General features: G+C 38.4%; 1 protein-coding gene across 1 annotated transcript in view; it reads right to left on the bottom strand.

Moving 5' to 3' along the window:
- Nucleotides 1-14066, bottom strand: part of CCDC7 (coiled-coil domain containing 7) — a 443154-nt gene that overhangs the window by 122758 nt on the left and 306330 nt on the right. Inside the window, exon 27 of the mRNA XM_044226418.1 lies at nt 13548-13646. Coding sequence (XP_044082353.1) covers nt 13548-13646 — 99 coding nt within the window. The remainder of the gene's footprint in view (nt 1-13547; nt 13647-14066) is intronic.

The raw sequence follows: 14066 nt of genomic DNA on the forward strand, positions 1-14066 counted from the left end.
AGTGAGCTACCTATAAGACAGGGGTAGAAGAGAAAACATGGGAATGTAGGGGAAGGACATATATCTTTTGCATAATATTTACTTTTGGAAGCAAGTTAATGCTCTACACATTACAAAAATAAAATTAAGTCAACAAGGATAAGGTAAAAAAACTAAAACTGAAAGCAAACTTAATGAAATGAATTTAGTGAATAGATTAAAAAATAACACTAATACAAATAAGTCCATTTCTTCCAGGTTGCTTAATTTATTGGCATATAGTTATTGATAATAATTTCTGTTAATTGTTTCTATTTTCTTGGTGTTAGTCGTGATCTCTCCCCCTTTAATTCATAATTTTATTAATTTGGGTCCTTTCTCTTTCCTTTTGGACAAGTCTGGTCAGTGGTTGATCAATCTTATTAATTCTTTCAAAGAACTAGCTCTAGTTTTGTTAATCTGATCTACTATATTCTTGTTTCTAACTCATTGATCTCTGCTATAATATTAATTATTTCTCTTCTTGTGTGTGGCTTAGGCTTCAGTTGTTTTTTCTCCAGTTCTTCAAGGTGCAATGTTAGTTGGAGAATTCCAGATTTTTCTATTTGAGTGAGGCTTGGATGGCTATTTATTTCCCCTTTGAACTCATACAACAATTCAGTAATGTGGCAAGTTACAAAATTAATGCACAGAAATCAGTTGCTTTCCTACACACTAACAATGTAACTGTAGAAAGAGAAATTAGGGAATAGATTCTATTTAGAATAGCATCAAAAACCATGAGATAGCTTGGAATAAACCTAACCAAAGAGGTGAAAGATCTCTACTGTAGAAATTACAGAACACTTAAGAAAGAAATTGAAAAAGAGACGAAGAGATGGAAAAACATTTCATGTTCATGGATCTGAAGAATAAACATTGTTAAAATGTCTATGCTGCCCAGAGCAATCCATACTTTCAATGCCACCCTGATCAAAATACCAAAGGAATTTTTTCAGAGTGTTGGAACAAACAATCCTAAAATTTGTGTGGAAACAGAAAAGACCCTGAATCACCAAGAGAAAGTTGAAAAAGAAAAACAAAGCTGGGGGCATCATGTTGTCTGACTTCAATCTATATTACAAAGGTGTGATTACAAAGACAGCATGGTATTGGCACAAAAACAGACACATTAGATCAATGGAACAGAATAGAGAGCCCAGATGTGGACCCTCAACTCTATGGTCAACTAATCTTCAACAAAGCAGGAAAAAATATCCAATGGAAAAAAGACAGTCCCTACAATAAATGGTGCTGGGAAAACTGAATGGCTATATACATAAGAATGAAACTCAACCATTTACTTACACCATACACAAAGATAAACTCTAAATGGATGAAAGACCTCAATGTGAAATAGGTATCAATCAAAGTCCTAAAGGAGATCATAGGCAGTAACTTCTTTGACATTGGCCACAGCAACTTCTTTCAAAACATGTCTCCAGGGGGTATCTGGGTGGCTCAGTTGGTTAGGCAACTGCCTTTGGCTCAGGTCATGATCCTGGAGCCCCGGGATCAAGTCCCGCATTGGGCTCCCAGCTCCATGGGGAGTCTGCTTCTCCCTCTGACCTTCTCCCCTCTCATGGTCTCGCTGTCTCTCTCTCTCTCAAATAAATAAACAAAATCTTAAAAAAAATAAACACCTGATTTAAAAAACATTTCTCCAAAGACAAGGGAAACAAAAGTGAAAATGAACTTTTGGGACTTCATCAAGAGAAAAAGCTTCTGCATGCAAAGGAAACCATCAACAAAACTAAGAAGGAACCCATGGAATGGGAGAAGATATTTGCAAATAACACTGCAGGTAAAGGGTTGATATCCAAGACCTATAAAGAACTTCTCAAACTCAATACCCCAAAAACAAATAATCAAGTCAAAAATCAGCAGAAAGTATGAATAGACACTTCTCCAAAGAAGACATACAAAGGGCTAACAGAAACATGAAAAAATCATTATCAGTAGCCATCAGGGAGATTCAAATCAAAACCACATTGAGATACCACCTTACACCAGTTAGAATGGCAAAACTTGAGAAGGCAAAGCAACAACAAACATTGGAGAGGTTGTAGAGAAAATGGAACCCTCTCTTACACTATTGGTGGGAATACAAGGTGGTATATCCACTGTAGAAAACAGTGTGAAGCTTCCTCAAAAAGTTAAAAATATAGGGGCACCTGGGTGGCTCAGTGGGTTGAGCCACTGCTCAGGTCATGATCTCAGGGTCCTGGGATCAAGTCCCGCATTGGGCTCTCTGCTCAGCAGGGAGCCCGCTTCCCTCTCTCTCTCTCTCTCTCTCTGCCTGCCTCTCCATCTACTTGTGATTTCTCTCTGTCAAATAAATAAATAAAATCTTTAAAATGCAAACTATTTTTTAAAAAGTTAAAAATATAAACAATGGATCTTGGGACACTGAAAAAATAAAATGGAAAAAAAAATGTAGGAACATAGGAAGAAAATGCAGATCGGGAACCAGGGAGAGAAGGAGGTTCTGAAGTGGAGTTGCTCAAGAGAATTTGAAGGGCAAATTCAGACACATTAAATTTTAAGTTACTATTCCATACTGTAATGGAACTCCTCTTCTATTACTAACATCTTATTTAAAAAATTATTGCTGATTCTTTAGAATGGGAATGACTTACAGGTGGCTTCACTTCTGAACCAACAGAGCCTACAAAGAGAAAAGAACACCATAGGTGAAGGATATATAGTGGATGGGAAAGTCCTTATAAACAGTAACTTTTGGGGAAAAAAAATAGAGCTACCCTAAAACCCAGCAATCACACTACTGGGTATTGACCTTCTACAGATGTAGTGAGAAGAAAGGTCACATGCACCCCAGTGTTCATAGCAGGAATGTCCACAACAGCCAAACTGTGGAAAGACACAGAATGCCCTTCAACAGATGAATAGATAAAGAAAACATGGTCTGTATATAAAATGGAATATTACTCAGCCATCAAAAAGGATGAATACCCAAATTTTGCATTAAAATGGACAGAACTGGAAGAGATTATGCTAAGTGAAATAAGTCAAGTAGAGAAACTCAATTATCAGATCGTTTCACTCACTTGTGGAACATAAGGAACAGCATGGAGGACATCAGAAGAAGGGAGGGAAAATGAAGGCGGTGGGGGGAATCATATGGGAAGATGAACCATGAAAGACTATGTACTCTGAGAAACAAATTGAGGGTTTTAGAGGGAAGGGATATGGAGAGATGGGTTAGCCTGATGATGGGTATTAATGAGGGCACGTATTGCATGGAGCACTGGGTGTTACATGCAAACAATGAATAATGGAACACTACATCAAAAACTAATGATGTTACTAAGAAGGGTACATACTGCATGGAACACTGGGTATAGTGCATAAACAATGAATTATGGATCACTAAAAAATTAAATTATATTAAATTAAATTTAAAAAAATAAAATCTTTTTTCTTTTTTTTTAATTTATTTTTTATTTTCAGCATAACAGTATTCATTGTTTTTGCACCACACCCAGTGCTCCATGCAATCCGTGCCCTCTATAATACCCACCACCTGGTACCCCAACCTCCCACCTACCACCCCTTCAAACCCCTCAGATTGTTTTTCAGAGTCCATAGTCTCTCACGGTTCACCTCCCCTTCCAATTTCCCCCAACTCCCTTCTCCTAACCCCCCATGTCCTCCATGCTATTTGTTATGCTCCACAAATAAGTGAAACCATATGATAATTGACTCTCTCTGCTTGACTGATTTCACTCAGCATAATCTCTTCAAGTCCTGTCCATGTTGCTACAAAAGTTGGGTATTTGTCTTTTCTGATGGAGGCATAATACTCCATAGTGTATATGGACCACATCTTCCTTATCCATTCATCCGTTGAAGGGCATTTTGGTTCTTTCCACAGTTTGGCGAACGTGGCCATTGCTGCTATAAACATTGGGGTACAGATGGCCCTTCTTTTCATTACATCTGTATCTTTGGGGTAAATACCCAGGAGTGCAATGGCAGGGTCATAGGGAAGTTCTATTTTTAATTTCTTGAGGAATCTCCACAATGTTCTCCAAAGAGGCTGCACCAACTTGCATTCCCACCAACAGTGTAAGAGGGTTCCCCTTTCTCCAGATCCTCTCCAAAACATGTTGTTTCCTGTCTTGCTAATTTTGGCCATTCTAACTGGTGTAAGGTGATATCTCAGTGTGATTTTAATTTGAATCTCCCTGATGGCTAGTGATAATGAACATTTTTTTCTGTGTCTGATAGCCATTTGTATGTCTTTACTAGAGAAGTGTCTGTTCATATCTTCTGCCCATTTTTTGATATGATTGTCTGTTTTGTGTTTTTTTAAAAAAGAAAAATAAAGCTAGTGATGTCCTGTATGGTGACTAACATAACATAATTTAAAAAAAAAGAAAATCACTAAATAGTTTGAATAGATTTATTTTATGTGCTACATAGTTCCTTAACAAGGTTAAAGCACTGTAGGATTGAACAAATACATAAATCTGTTGAAGTTTTAAGATTTAAGATTAACATTGGAAGAAAGATCATATACATATGAAATGTAGGAAGGCAAGAAGGAAACTTGAGGGACAAGAATTGAAGGTGTCCAAAACTCCTCATAACTTCTAAAACATGCATAGGTACAATATATGCATATGTATGTCCACATGCAAGTGAATGTATGAATATGTGTACAATTGTGTACATATATATATACATATATATATGTATATATATATATATATGATTAAGGAGTATAGGTCCAAGTTAAAATCCTATGTGTAATCTTTCAGAATCAACCCATAGAAAATTACAAAGCTTTTACATGGCAGTTATCATGTGAGAAAGCTTCCTACCCCACACTAGACCTAAAGCATAGCCAGTACACTGGTCTCTGGAAGGAAGTACAATCATGAATTCAGGCCTCTTCGGGCCAGCATTCCCTAGACCAGCTTCTCCATTCATGGACCTTAAATGAAGCACTGTACTATTCAGGTGACTGCTTAGACTACCTTGCTGGGGAAGTCTTGAATACAATTTTTTCCTTTCTGACTCGTTTTTCAGTACTTTCTCTCTTAACTCTCCCTACCCCCCCGCCAATATCCTGGGGCCATAAAATGGCAAGAGCATTTTGTTTGGGGATCCTCAGTATTGAGAGACATTTCTCTCCATTTGTGATGAAACACTGAACACTCCCTCATTCCTTCAATGCAGAAAATGGAACATTGCTAAAGCTGGCCCTTTCCTGATTTCAACATTGTTGAATCATATTTCCAAGGAGATATAGTTTCCTGTGAGCCATGCTAGTGGTCTCTTAGATGTACAAATGAAGTATGAAAACAATACACAATGAGATTGTAAGACTATTTCTATGTTTTTCATGTAATTGTTGTGTTGTTGTTCATGCGATTCTTATTGGTTATTAAACTCAGCTAAGTCTTTAAGCCTCCTCATAAGGCCATGTTGATCAGTTTGAGACTTAATTCAGATCTTTACTGACAATCATTGAGTTTGGAAAACACACCTGCTGCCCAGAGAGCAAAGGCTGACCAGTAGAAAGAGTAATATAAAAATGGTGAGGCTGTGCCCTCCTCTAGACCATTTAGGCTAGGACCTCCCGAATAAATCTCTGGGTTTGGTTACTCAACAGTAGGTTCCCAAAGAGGAGACTCATGGGCTCTCCTACAGAGGAACTCGTGGTCATGGACCATGTGCACCAGCAGGCTGTTCAATAAAGGTCTTCAAAGTGATGACCCCTTATGATATGAGTTCTGTTCTTTCTGCTCCTTCCAGAGAATCTGGGGGTGAATTATTCAGCCCTGAAAACTTTTAAACAGGTGTCCTCCCTTTCAGAAATAAGCAAGTCTAGGGTTTGGGTCAAGGTTCCAGAGTTCTGAGTGGAGAATATTGGTCCTACACAAACTTCAGAGTTCAATTTATTAGGCCTTCTGGATATTGGTGTATAGTTAGCTGTGATCCCCATAATTCTTGACACTATAATGTAGGGGGATGGGGCTGAACCATGTCCCCTTCTGCCAAAAATAAAGAATTCCTATCTGTCATTACTTCAGAATGTGACTTCATTTGGAAATAGGGCATTTACAGAAATAATCAAAGTTAAAATGAGGTGCTGGGAAAATTGGACAGCTATGTAGAGAAGAATGAAGCTTAACCATTCTCTTACACCATACACAAAGATAAATTCAAAATGGATAAAAGACCCCAATATGAGGCAGGAATCTATCAAAATCCTAGGGGAGAACATAAGCAGTAACCTCTTCATCATTGGCCACAGAAACTTCTTTCAAGACATGTCTCCAAACACAAAGGAAACTAGAGCAAAAATGAACTTTTGGGACTTCATCAAGAGAAAAAGTTTATGCACAGCAAAGGAAACTGTCAACAAAACAAAGAGGCAACCCACTGAATTGGAGAAGATATTCACAAATGACACTACAGACAAAGGGCTGATATCCAAGATTTATAAAGAACTCCTCAAACTCAACACACACAAAACAGATAATCACATCAAAAAATGGGCAGAAGACATGAACAGACACTTCTCCAATGAAGATATACAAATGGCTAACAGACATACGAAAAAATGTTCATCATCACTAGCCATCAGGGAGATTCAAATCAAAACCACATTGAAATACCGCATTACACCAGTTAGGATGGCCAAAATTAATGAGACAAGAAACAACAGGTGTTGGAGAGGATGTGGAGAAAGGGGACCCCTCTTACACTGTTGGTGGGAATGCAAGTTGATACAGCCACTTTGGAAAACAGTGTGGAGATTCCTTAAGAAATTAAAAATAGAGCTTCCCTATGACCCTGCAATTGCACTACTGGGTGTTTACTCCAAAGATACAGATACAGTGAAAAGAAGGGCCATCTGTCCCCAATGGGCAGCAATGGCCACAGTCATCAAACGGGTGGAAAGAGCCAAGATGCCCTTCAATGCATGAGTGGATAAAGAAGATATGGTTCATATATACAAAGGACTATTATGCAGCCATCAGAAAGGTTGAATACCCAACTTTTGTATCAACATGGGCAGGACTAGAAGAAATTTTGCTGAGTGAAATAAGTCAAGAAGAGAGAGTCACTTACTTGTGGAGTGTAAGGAATAACACAGAGGACATTAAGGAGAGAGGAAAAGTTAGTTGGGGGAAATCAGAGGGGGAGACAAACCATGAGAGACTGTGGACTCTGAGAAACAAACTGAGGGTTTCTGAGGGGAGGGGGTTGGGAGATTGGATGAGCCTGGTGGTGGGTATTAAGGAGGGCATGTATTGCATGGCGCACTGGGTGTGGTGCCTAAACAATGAATCTTGGAACACTGAAAAAAATTAAATAAAAAAAATGCTCCAAATCACTTGGCATCAAGGAACTACAAATCAAACCCAAAAGACTCCATCTCCAAACTACTAGAACTCATACAACAATTCAGCAATGTGGCAGGATACAAAGTCAATGTACATAAATCAGTGGCTTTCTTATACACTAACAATGAAAATACAGAAAGGGAAATTAGAGAATCGATTCCATTTACTATAGCACCAAGAATTATAAGATACCTGGGAATAAACCTAACCAAAGAGGAAAAGGATCTGTACTCGAGGAACTACAGAACACTCATGAAAGAAAATGAAGAAGACACAAAAAGATGGAAGACCATTCCATGCTCTTGGATCGGAAGAATGAACATTGTGAAAATGTCTATACTGCCTAGAACAATCTATACTTTTAATGCTATTCTGATCAAAATTCCACCGGCATTCTTCAAAGAGCTGGAGCAAATAATCCAAAAATTTGTATGGAATTAGAAGAGACCCCGAATCACTAAGGAAATGTTGAAAAAAAAAATAAAATGGGGGTCATCACATTACCTGATTTCAAGCTTTACTACAAAGCTGTGATCACCAAGACAGCACGACGCTGGCATAAAATCAGACACATAGACCAGTGGAACAGAGTAGAGAGCCCAGATATGGACCCTCAACTCTATGGTCAAATAATCTTCGACAAAACAGGAAAAAATATACAGTGGAAAAAAGACAGTCTTTTCTTTTTTTTTTTTTTTAAAGATTATTTTTTATTTATTTGACAGACAGAGATCACAAGTAGCCAGAGAGGCAGGCAGAGAAAGAGGAGAAAGCAGGCTCCCTGCTTGAGCAGAGAGCCCGATGCGGGGCTTGATCCCAGGACCCTGAGATCATGACCTGAGCTGAAGGCAGAGGCTTTAACCCACTGAGCCACCCAGGCGCCCCCTCAGCAATTTTCTTTTTCTTTTTTTTTCCCAATTTATTTATTTTCAGAAAAACAGTATTCATTATTTTTTCACCACACCCAGTGCTCCATGCAAGCTGTGCCCTCTATAATATCCACCACCTGGTACCCCAACCTCCCACCCCCCCCGCCACTTCAAACCCCTCAGACTGTTTTTCAGAGTCCATAGTCTCTCATGGTTCACCTCCCCTTCCAATTTACCCAAATTCCCTACTACTCTCTAACGCCCCTTGTCCTCCATGCTATTTGTTATGCTCCACAAATGAGTGAAACCATATGATAATTGACTCTCTCTGCTTGACTGATTTCACTCAGCATAATCTCTTCCAGTCCCGTCCATGTTGCTACAAAAGTTGGATATTCGTCCTTTCTGATGGAGGCATAATACTCCATAGTGTATATGGACCACATCTTCCTTATCCATTCATCCGTTGAAGGGCATCTTGGTTCTTTTCAATAAATGGTGCTGGGAAAACTGGGCAGCTATATGTAGAAGAATGAAACTCGACCATTCTCTTACACCGTACACAAAGTTAAACTCAAAATGGATAAAAGACCTCAATGTGAGACAGGAATCCATCAGAATCCTAGAGGAGAACATAGGCAGTAATCTCTTTGATATCAGACACAGCAACTTCTTTCAAGATACGTCTCCAAAGGCAAAGGAAACAAAAGCGAAAATAAACTTTTGGGACTTCATCAAAATCAAAAGCTTCTGCACAGCAAAGGAAACAGTCAAGAAAACAAAGAGGCAGCCCATGAAATGGGAGAAGATATTTGCAAATGACAGTACAGACAAAAGGTTGATATCCAGGATCCATCAAGAATTCCTCAAACTCAACACACACAAAACAGACAATCATATCAAAAAATGGGCAGAAGATATGAACAGACACTTCTCCAGTAAAGGCATACAAATGGCTATCAGACACATGAAAAAATGTTCATCATCACTAGCCATCAGGGAGATTTAAATTAAAATCACATTGAGATATCACCTTACACCAGTTAGAATGGCCAAAATTAGCAAGACAGGAAACAACATGTGTTAGAGGGGATCTGGAGAAAGGGGAACCCTCTTACACTGTTGGTGGGAATGCAAGTTGGTGCAGCCTCTTTGGAGAACATTGTGGAGATTCCTCAAGAAATTAAAAATAGAACTTCCCTATGACCCTGCCATTGCACTCCTGGGTATTTACCCCAAAGATACAGATGTAGTGAAAAGAAGGGCCATCTGTACCCCATGTTTATAGCAGCAATGGCCATGGTCGCCAAACTGTGGAAAGAACCAAGATGCCCTTCAACGAACGAATGGATAAGGAAGATGTGGTCCATATACACTATGGAGTATTATGCCTCCATCAGAAAAGACAAATACCCAACTTTTGTAGCAACATGGACAGGACTTGAAGAGATTATGCTGAGTGAAATCAGTCAAGCAGAGAGAGTCAATTATCATATGGTTTCACTTATTGTGGAGCATAACAAAAAGCATGGAGGACATGGGGAGTTAGGAGAAGGGAGTTGGGGGAAATTGGAAGGGGAGGTGAACCATGAGAGACTATGGACTCTGAAAAACAATCTGTGGGTTTTGAACGGGTGGTGGGTGGGACACTGGGGTACCAGGTGGTGGGTATTATAGAGGACACAGATTGCATGGAGCACTGGGTGTGGTACAAAAACAATGAATACTCTTTTTCTGAAAAGAAATAAAAAAATAAAAAAAACTACAATGAGATACCAACTCACACCAGCCAGAATTGCTAAAATTAACATGACAGGAAAGAACAAATGTTGGCAAGGATGCGGAGAAAGGGGAGCCCTGTTATACTGTTGGTGGGAATGCCAAGCTGTTGCAGCCAGTCTGGAAAATATTATGGAGGTTACTTAAGAAGTTTAAAATAGAGCTAACCTAGGACCAAGCTATTGCACTACTAGAGATTTTCCCAAAGGATATAAACATAGTGATCTGAAGGGATACCAGCAACTCAATGTTTATAGTTGCAATGTCTACAAGAGCCAAACTATGGAAAGAGCCCAGAGGTCCATCAATAGATGAATGGATAAGAATATGTGGCATATATACACTATGGAATACTACTCATCCATCAAAAAGGGTGAAATCTTACCATTTACTATAACATGGATGGACTCCAGGCCAAAATTCTATGTGTGATCTTTCAGACCCAATGATTGGTAAGTAAAAATGCTTTACCTGGCAGTTGCCATGGGGAAAATATCACACCTTGTACTACAGTTGATGCACAGCCAAGATACTATAGACATTGAAGGCAACTGCAGTAATGGGGCAAGGTCCATTTGGGATGGTCATATCTGCATTCTAGCTCATATATATCCAGGAAATTTCTGTATGATGCAGGGGAGACCTCAGTTGAGGCATTATATCGTTCAGGCACTTCTACCTAGACCATCTTATTGGATGGGCCTTCAAACCCTTTCTCTTATTGAATTTAATAAGTGAAAGTGGCACCTTGTGAGGCATCACTACAGATTCCCTAGTTCAGAGTTGCTGACAGTGGCCACCTTGCCTAAGGTGGGGGAGGAAAATGGGAAGGAATATAAAAGTATGTAAAAACTGAGACCACCTCCATCTTCAGCTGGATACTATTTAGGCTCTGACAGTTTTGGCCCACACTTGATCAGTTCCTGGCACTAAAAATATGTATGACTATCTTCCTAGAGAGTATGGTATCCTGGAGAACCATCCTGGTGACCTCCTGGGTAAACAATTAGCAAGTGAGAACAACAGATGACAAGATTGCTGACCAGACTCAGATTTCTAGATTCACTTGTGTCAATCATGTCATGTTGATTATCAAGCTCAATTAGACCTCCTCATAAGATCACGTCGATCCATCCACAACACAATCCATAGCTTAACCGCCAAATTTTAGGACATGGTAAAAGTGTCTATGGCCTAGATCAAAAACACTGAGCAATGGAGAGAATGTGATGAAAATGTCAACTCTGATTAATAATCCAGGCAGTGGCTTTATAGAAGTCATCTTTGGATATGGTTACCAAACAATGGGGTCTCTCAAAGGAACAAACTGGTGGGCTCTCTACCAACAACTCATTGCTAGTCATGAGCTGTGAGGTTCTCATAAGGCATTAAGGTCTATATAATAATGCCTACTATGACTAATACAAGAGCTGTTCCCTCCAAATCGCCCAATGAATCTTGAGACATGGGTACTTTGTTTCCTTGATGAAGAAGATAATGTTGTAAAATTTTATTGAGTGAGAGTGGCACTTTGTGGTGTCCATCAATACAGACCCTCCCTACTTTTATCCAGATCTCTAAGCTTCCAGTAATGAATATGACTAAGGGTTAGACATAGCCAAGAGTTCAAAGGTCAGATTTGAAAGTGGTCAAAAATTACATTTCTTGGGCTTTTTGATACTGGTGAACAAATTCCTGTGACCCCATAATCCCTGATGAAGGATAAGGAAGAAACAGAAAATTCTCTGAGTGGTCTGAGGCCCCCAGGCCTCTTTTCTAGACCCAAGTATTGATGAATTTTTTTAAGTCACCCCCATTATTATGGCTTCTACTACTGAATATATTATTGGTAGAAATGAACTTTCTATGCCAACCAGCAATTGCATTTACTCTTAACCTCTGATTAGATTTGCTGAAGGCAGAGTATTTTAATGGGGTATGTGAAAAATCATGACCTATAAAACTATTGGCATTTAGCACCACTATCTACCAAACACAATGTCAACAGCCCAGAGAATAAAAAAGAATTAACAGCCCTTATTGTTGAACTTTAAAAACCCAACAGTATCTGTAAATTATTTCTCTTTTTAGTAGTTCCACCTGGCCTATGTGCAAGACCTTAAGTCTAGACTTTAAATTGATTAAGCTATATAAAGTGCCAGTGCTGCCTTTGTCACTGGTGGTACCTGACATTACAGTTATGGAGGTCACTGCCCAAAGTGAAGGAAATTAGTATGTTATAGTTGACATCACAAATGTACTTTTCAGCATCCCTCTTCATGCAGATGATCAGGATTAATTTGTTGTATATAATATGAATTACATTTTACCACAAATGTTCTATTACAACACTTCCTAAATTCCTCCAACTATCTATAATCAATGTATGGGTCAAGACCTGGAAAAAGTCCCACTCCTGGAGGGAGTGCTATCTCTCCAATCTATTGATGAAATCATCCTGGTAGGCCATTCTTTTTTTTAATTTTTTAAATTTATTTTCAGCATAAAGTATTCATTGTTTTTGCACCACACCCAGTGCTCATGCAATCCGTGCCCTCTATAATACCCACCACCTGGTACCCCGACCATTCTTACTAATAAGGTACAAGGACCTAAAACCAAAGTAAAATTTCTGGGCATGATCTATAAAAGGCATAATGTATCATCCCAGAGAAACCAATTATCATGTTTTGATCCTCTGTGTCCCCAAAATAAAAATAATCTGAACAGTTAGTAAAACTACTGAGGTACTGCCATACACTCACATCTATCAGGTTACCATAAAGACTACAAGACTTTGGCAGGAGCTTTACTGAACAGGATCACCTGGGGTTCTTAGATGTCATCTTAGATGCCCTTTTTCTGGACCTCTCTGATTTCCATTTTTTGTTTCAGGTACAGATCTTAGTATCATCTGTTTTTGTATGTTGGAACCTAGAGCAGAAGGCCACTACCATAAGTCACAAGACACTCCTTGGGCTTTGCATCTGCAATCTGCCTGTTATCTAAAAAAAGTGTATATCCTTTGTGAAACAATTGTTGGTCTGTTATTGGCCTTGATAAAAACTGAGAACATGACCTTGGTCATGTAATAATCTTCTGATAAGAAATTCCAACTAAAATGTATTAATATATTTCCTTTTGTTCTCCAGTTATGTCAGAGTATTCACACTTTTGGTGGTCAATGTTTAATATTTCTATAAAATAAATGCTCAGGGCATCTGCATGGCTCAGTGGGTTAGGCCTCTGCCTTTGGCTCAGGTCATGGTCTTAAGGTCCTGGGATCGAGCCCCACATCGGGCTCTCTGTTTGGCAGGGAGCCTGCTTCCTCCTCTCTCTCTGCCTCCCTCTCTGCCCACTTGTGATCTCTCTCTATGTCAAATAAATAAATAAATAAGCTAAAAAAAATAAATGCTCAAATATATATTCATAAACCAAAGAGAGTTCTCATGCATTTAACTTAAAACAATATAAAATTATCTGTAACTATTATACTTACTACTGAGTATTTCCTCCATGGAAGTTTTTTGTACTTGGGTTTCTAACACTGAGCCTTGATGTTTAAGCATAAGATTTTCATCTTGTTCTTCATCAAAGGCTACATAAAGAGATAAATTAATAAGAAAATAGAGCTACCATGAAATCTCTAGATTTCAAATTTATAATAAATGAATAGAAACATTTTCTCCCATGACTTTTTATAAAGGCATAAATAATCATAATACCAGATCTAATATGAAAATACTAGGAATATTTTTAATAGGTATATATTGAAGTCTCTCTATTTTATAAATATTATAGGCACTAAGTATGTTTACATTAGACTCAAATTTTGTCAAGTTATTTATACTTTAGGTAAATACATATTCATATGCCAACCAATGAGAATTCATATGCACAAGTTTAGTCTTATTTGTAATTGCAAATATTCAAAATTGTTTAAGTATTCCAAAATGGGAGACTGGTTGAGTAAACTGTTGTATATACCATAAACAACTCTACTTTCCACAATATATGC

Source organism: Neovison vison, chromosome 12 (assembly GCF_020171115.1).
Source record: "Neovison vison isolate M4711 chromosome 12, ASM_NN_V1, whole genome shotgun sequence".
NCBI lineage: Eukaryota > Metazoa > Chordata > Mammalia > Carnivora > Mustelidae > Neogale > Neogale vison.